Source organism: Nothoprocta perdicaria, unplaced genomic scaffold (assembly GCF_003342845.1).
Source record: "Nothoprocta perdicaria isolate Ctin4 unplaced genomic scaffold, notPer1 scaffold_543, whole genome shotgun sequence".
In the NCBI taxonomy this organism is placed as follows: Eukaryota; Metazoa; Chordata; class Aves; order Tinamiformes; family Tinamidae; genus Nothoprocta; species Nothoprocta perdicaria.
In genome coordinates, this window is record NW_020455803.1 from 37,940 (window position 1) to 43,565 (window position 5,626).

At 73.6% G+C, this 5,626-nt stretch overlaps 2 protein-coding genes across 2 annotated transcripts in view; one reads left to right on the forward strand and one right to left on the reverse strand.

Moving 5' to 3' along the window:
* IL6R (interleukin 6 receptor) overlaps positions 1-2,390 on the forward strand; it is a 2,976-nt gene extending 586 nt beyond the window's left edge. Inside the window, exons 2-9 of the mRNA XM_026048483.1 lie at positions 554-844; positions 932-1,055; positions 1,174-1,358; positions 1,430-1,590; positions 1,662-1,806; positions 1,889-1,926; positions 2,003-2,175; positions 2,333-2,390. Coding sequence (XP_025904268.1) covers positions 554-844; positions 932-1,055; positions 1,174-1,358; positions 1,430-1,590; positions 1,662-1,806; positions 1,889-1,926; positions 2,003-2,175; positions 2,333-2,390 — 1,175 coding nt within the window. The remainder of the gene's footprint in view (positions 1-553; positions 845-931; positions 1,056-1,173; positions 1,359-1,429; positions 1,591-1,661; positions 1,807-1,888; positions 1,927-2,002; positions 2,176-2,332) is intronic.
* A 1,229-nt stretch (positions 2,391-3,619) lies between these two features.
* SHE (Src homology 2 domain containing E) lies at positions 3,620-5,626 on the reverse strand (the record flags this gene model as incomplete). The annotated part of the gene is made up of 6 exons (XM_026048484.1): positions 3,620-3,816; positions 4,119-4,238; positions 4,321-4,474; positions 4,563-4,814; positions 5,095-5,221; positions 5,429-5,626. Coding segments are annotated over 6 exons (1,038 nt in total), but the record flags the coding sequence as incomplete, so codon positions are not given.

A 5,626-nucleotide genomic window follows, 5' to 3' on the forward strand; every position in this document is an offset into this window, starting at 1 on the left:
GTTTGGGCCAAGTCCGACGCGGTCGGTGCCCAACGCGGTTCCCACTCGGCAGCCGCGGGGTCCCCGCGGGGCTGCGAGCGCCGCCCGCGTCCCCCCTGCCCGCTCCCGGACGCCTGGGCCCTCTCCCCTTCCCGGGCTCGGCGGGGGGCGGGCGCCCCGCGCCCCCCTCCCCCGGAACGAGCCTCTTCCCGACCCTCGGCGACCTGTTCCCGGCCGCGCGCCCGGGCTGGGGCCGGGCCAGCCCCGGCCAAGGGGAGGCCGCGCCCCCCCCGGGGCCTCCCCCCGGCCCCGCTGCACCCAGCGCCCTGCCCGGCCCCCCGGGGCTGCTCGGGGGCCCCCCGGGGCCCCGCGCTGACGTGAGCCGGGATTAGCAGGTCCCCGAGAGCCCGGGCGGGCACCGGCGCCGTTCCCGGGGCTCCCGCCGGGCCCTTGACCTTTGCAGCCATTCCAGGAGCGGGAGAGCGGCCTGTCCCGTCCCTCCCTCCCGGCGGCCCCGGCGCTTAACCCTTTACCCCTCCGCGCGCCCCGCTCGGTCGGGCACGGGCGCCCGCAGCGGGAGGCCGGAGCCGCCGCTCCTTCCGCCCCGGTGCACGGGGCCTGGAGCTGCTGACGCTTCCCGCAGGCCTCCCGCCGGACACGGTGCTGGGGCGCCCGGGCGCCAACGTGACGCTGAGCTGCGGGGCGCCCAATGACACCGTGTCCTGGGAGCTGGAGACGCGGCGGGGCCGCCGGCGGGCGCAGGGGGAGCCGCTGGAGCTGCGGGCGCTGCGGCGGGACGACGCCGGGCGCTACCGCTGCAGCGCCGACGGGCGCCCGCCGCGCACCCTGCGCCTGCTCGTGCAAGGTGGGTGCTGGTGCCACGATGGGGACGGCCACCCCGCAGCAATGGGGACGGCCACCCCACCGCCACCGACACCTCCGTGACCCGCAGAGCCCCCCGAGGCGCCGCGCGTCTCCTGCCGCCGGCGCAGCCACGACCGCGACGTCCTGTGCGAGTGGCGGCCGCGGCAGCCGCCAGCCCCCGGCACCAGGGCCACGCTCTGGGTGAAGCGCCGGTGAGCGGGGACACGGGCGCTGCGGGGATCCGACGGGACCGGGGCTGCAGGGGTCCCATGGGACCGGGGCTGGGTGTTGCTGCATCCCGGCCCTGGCTGAGCCKCCCTCCCGCTGCAGCTTTGCCGTGGCCAACGGCACGGAGCAGCGATGCCGCTACTTCGTCCGGGGCAGCAAATTCGTGTGCCGGCTGCGGGTGCCCGCGGGCACGGACGAGCACGAGCCGCTGGCCGTGTCCACGTGCGTGCGGGACGGGGCCGGTGGCGCCGCCGCCGCCACCACCGTCATCACACTGAGCGGCGTCCGTAAGTGCCAGCAGCGCCCGGGCCGCGCCGCGGCGCCGTGCGCCCGGCGCCACCGGCCCGTGTGCCCGCAGTGCAGCCCGAGCCGCCGCGCAACGTGACGGTGCTGCCGCTGGAGCGGCGCCCGCGGCGCCTGCGTGTCACCTGGGCCTACCCGGCCTCCTGGGACCCCCGTTTCTACTGGCTGCGCTTCCAGGTGCGCTACCGGCCCGAGCCCGCGCCCGCCTTCACGCAGGTGAGCCCCGCGCCACGGCGCCGCCGCCGCCACCGCCGCCGGCGCCGCTGCCACCGTGGTGCCCGTTGCAGGTGGACCAGGTGACGGAGACGTGGCTGGAGATCGCCGACGCCTGGGGCGGCACCCGGCACCTCGTGCAGGTCCGGGCGCGCGAGGAGTTCGGCCACGGCGCCTGGAGCGAGTGGAGCCGCGAGGTGGCCGGGACCCCCTGGATAGGTACCGGGGGGACACCGGGGACATGGTGGGGGCCAAGCAGGGCGGGGGGGGCACTGCGGCCTCACGCCCCCTCCTGTCCCAGATCCGGCGGAGCTGGCAGCGGAGGCGGCACCTTCACTGGTAGGACGGGGCCGGGGCTGGGCCRGGGGGCAGCGCCGCGGTGCCCCCCGTCCCAGCGCACCCCCACACCCGGCAGCTCCCGGAGGAGGACGGTGCCGACGGGGTGACGCTGCCCCCCGAGCTGCTGGAGGCTGCAGCCCCCCCCGCCGGCGGGGACCCCCCAGGGACCCCGGCCGCCCCTTTGGTGGCACCTGCGGCCGGCGCCAGCCTCGCCCTGGGCACCGGCCTCTTGGTGGCCATCGCGGTGCGGTGAGTGCCGGGGGGGACAGGGACGGGGGGGGTGGCTCCGGGCCCCGCTCCGACACCCTCCGTCCTGCAGGTACCGGCGCAGACAGCGGGGGCGCCGCGGGGGGGCCAAGGCGGGGGCCGCGGGGCAGCAGGTGCTGCTGCCCCTGGCCCCCCCCAGCCCCCCGGGGCCCTTCCACGTCGCCAACCCCGACTACTTCATCCCCTCGGGCCCATAGCCCTGGTGGGGGGCACCGCGGGGCCCCCATGGCCGCAGTGGGGCAGTGCCCCCCCCAAACACCCCCCAATAAACTCTTTATTTTTAAGGTGCTGCTTGCGTGGTGGAGATGGGGGGCACCGGCCCCACGCTCCTCGCCCCACATTGTGCAACCGCGCGGGCRGCCGCAGCTGCAGGAAACCGCAGGCAGGGGCGGCGGGTGCCCCCCGGGGCCGCCCCGGYGCTATAAAAAGCGGCGGCAGGATGCAGATGTGCACGGGGCGCCCGCGGGGCACCCGCATCCGCCCTCCCGCCCGTGCCGCCGCCACAGGCCGCCTGTCCCCGCYGCGGCTCTTTGTCACCCACGGCCGGTGCAGGGGCCCCATGGGGGCCACACAGGCGCGGGCGCCCCAGCCTGGCCCTGCTGAGTCCTGTCCCCTCCCCGGGGACCGGCTCGGCCCTGCCGGCTGTTTTCCTGGGCGCAAAGGGCCCCAACCTGCTGCCAACATCCGCCCGGAGCCATGAGGTGCCCGGGGCCGCGCAGGGGCCGCGTCCCAGATGCCTGGGTGTGCAAGGGGCTCCGTGCACGGCCCCGCAGCCTGCGTGCAGGGTGCTGTGTGTAGGTGCTGCATGCAGGGTGCTCCATGCAGCGTGCTGCATGCAGGGTGCTCCATGTAGGGTGCTGCATGCAGGGTGCTCCACGCAGGTGCTGCGTGCAGGGTGCTGCGTGCAGGGTGCTCCATGCAGGTGCTGCATGCAGGGTGCTCCATGCAGGTGCTGCATGCAGGGTGCTCCATGTAGGGTGCTGCATGCAGGGTGCTGCATGCACGTGCTGCATGTAGGGTGCTCCACATAGTGCTCAGCACCCTAGTGCAGGGTGCTCTGTCCAGGGTGCCCCGTGCACAAGCCTGGGTGCTCAACACCCTATCGCAGGGTGCTCAGCACCCTTGTGARGAATGCTCCATGCAGCGTGCTCCATGCAGGGCACTCTGTGTAGTGCTCAGCATCCTAATGCAGGGTGCTCYGTGCAGGGTGCTCCATGCAGGGCGCTGCATGCAGTGCTCAGCCCCCTCGTGCAGGATGCTCCATGGTGGGCGCCCCRTGCACAAGCCGGGGTGCTCAGCACGGCACCCCCTCCCCATGCAAGCATCCTGTGAGCTTGTTCCCTCGCTCCCCGCCACCTGCGCAATAACCGCCCGAAACGCAGCACTCCCCCTGCAGCCAACACCTTTATTGAGCCCCCGCGGTGGCGGGCGGGGGGCTAGTGCAGCTTGCAGCGCACCGGGTAGAGCAGCGCCATGTGCTCGGCGCCCTTGAAGGGCAGCTTGGCGGTGGAGTAGTGGTGCACGACCTCGGGCACGCTGCCGAAGACGCCGCTCGCCTGGCTCAGCGTGAACTTGTGGTCCTTGGTCTGCGCCACGATGATGTGGACGCAGCCCTGGCTGGTCCTGCGGCGGCGGCGTCAGCGGGGACCCGGCGCCGCGGGGACGTCCCCCTGCTGTCCCCCACCCCCCCGGCTCCTCCCGCTTTATTTGTTCCCAGCTCCCTGCTCCGATTGTTTCGGCTCCAGGGGCTCCGCTTCCTCAGGAAGGAAACGCCGCCGGCGCTGCCGACAATGCGGCCGCYGCAGGACGCCTGGGCCCCCTCCCGCCCCGGGGTGGGGGCACCGCGTTCTCCTCCATCCACCCCAAAAACCGCTGCTCCCGTGGGCTGCAGCCCCCCCGGCAGGCAGGGACCCCCCCGGACTCACTTGAGCGCGATGGAGTATTTGCCGCTGCCGCTCTCGCTGGTGCGCACCAGGTAGCCGGCCTCGCGGCACTGCTGCAGGCGGCTCTCGGCCTCGGCCCGCGTGATGGCCCCGTGGTACCAGCTGCAGGGCCGGGGGCTCAGCGGTGCTCGGGGCACCCTGTTGTGCCCCCCCTGGCCACGGTGACGTCCCCGTCCCCACTCACGGCTGCTTCTCCAGCGCCACGGCCGGGTCCACGCGCTCGCCCTCGCCGCCCTCCGCCGCCTTCAGCATCTTGGCGCTCCAGCTCTTCTGCCGCAGGTGCTGCCGCGCCGGCGCCGCCGCCTCCTCCTTGGGCCGCTCCGAGCCCTCGAATTGCACTGRCGGGGGGGGAACACCCGCAAACAGGGGCGGCGTCACCCGCCGTCCCCCCCACACACCCTCCGTCCCCGGGGGGTCGCCCCTTACCCGCCAGCGCCTTCACGATCTGCTCCTTCTTCCACTCCCAGGGCTGCTCGTACTCGGCCGGGGGCCGCTCGTCGTCGCGGGGCAGCCGCCCCTCGCCCCCCTCGTAGGGGGTGTCGTAGAGCTGGGGGCCCTTGGGGGCCTCCTTGGGCGCGGGGCGCTTGGCGGCCTCCCCCTTGTCGGCGGCCTCGCCAGGTCCGTCCAGCAGCAGCAGGGCCTTCACCAGCGGGTCCTTGGAGCCGCGGCGGCGGATTTCTGAGGGGGGGACGGGCAGTTTCATGGGGAGGGGGGTATCCCCTGGGGGGGTCCCCAGCAGAACCCCCCCCCGGGCTCCTCCACCGCCCCGCRCACAAACAGCCCCGTGCGGAAAATCCCCATCAGCAGCAAATCTTTTCTTTCCAGCATCCGGCCGCCCGGCTTCCTGTTATTCCCTCCAGCTGGGCGGCTGTGGCGGCGGCTCCTGGTGCCCCCCCGGGCCTGTCCCCTCCTCCCGCKGCACCCTGGACACCCCACGAGGGGGGGGGACCCCCCCGACCTGTGATCATCTGCTGGGCGTCATAGGGCTCCATGTAGCCGTCGTTCTCGCCCAGGCGCTCGGCCTCCCGCTGCCCCTTGGTGCGCTTGGCGTCATAGGGGTCCGCGTAGTCCTCCACGATGATGACCTGCCCGTGGGGAGCAGGGAAATAATACAATAATATTAATATTTTAGGCTTTATAAGGATAAATATTAGCCTTAYATAGGCTAAAAGTTTATTAGGCTTATAAAGGCTAAAACCCCTCCTGTTTTGCCTTCCCACGCAGCGGGAGCTGCAGCACAAGGGCAGCCTCCCCGGTGCCACCGAGCACCCCGTCCCCRTCCCTGCCGTTACCGTCTCGGCCTTGGGGCTCCTGCCCTTGTCGGGCTCGGCGCCGGGCGGCCCGTAGCCCTTCCCGTTCTTCTCCTGGGCGTCCACCTTGATGAGGCGGTTGATGTAGGCGCCGGTGGCGGCGGCGGCGCCTTTGCCGGGGGGCTGCTCGGCGGGGCCCCCGTCGGCCCGCGAGTTCTTGCGCATCCTCCCGGCCGCCGC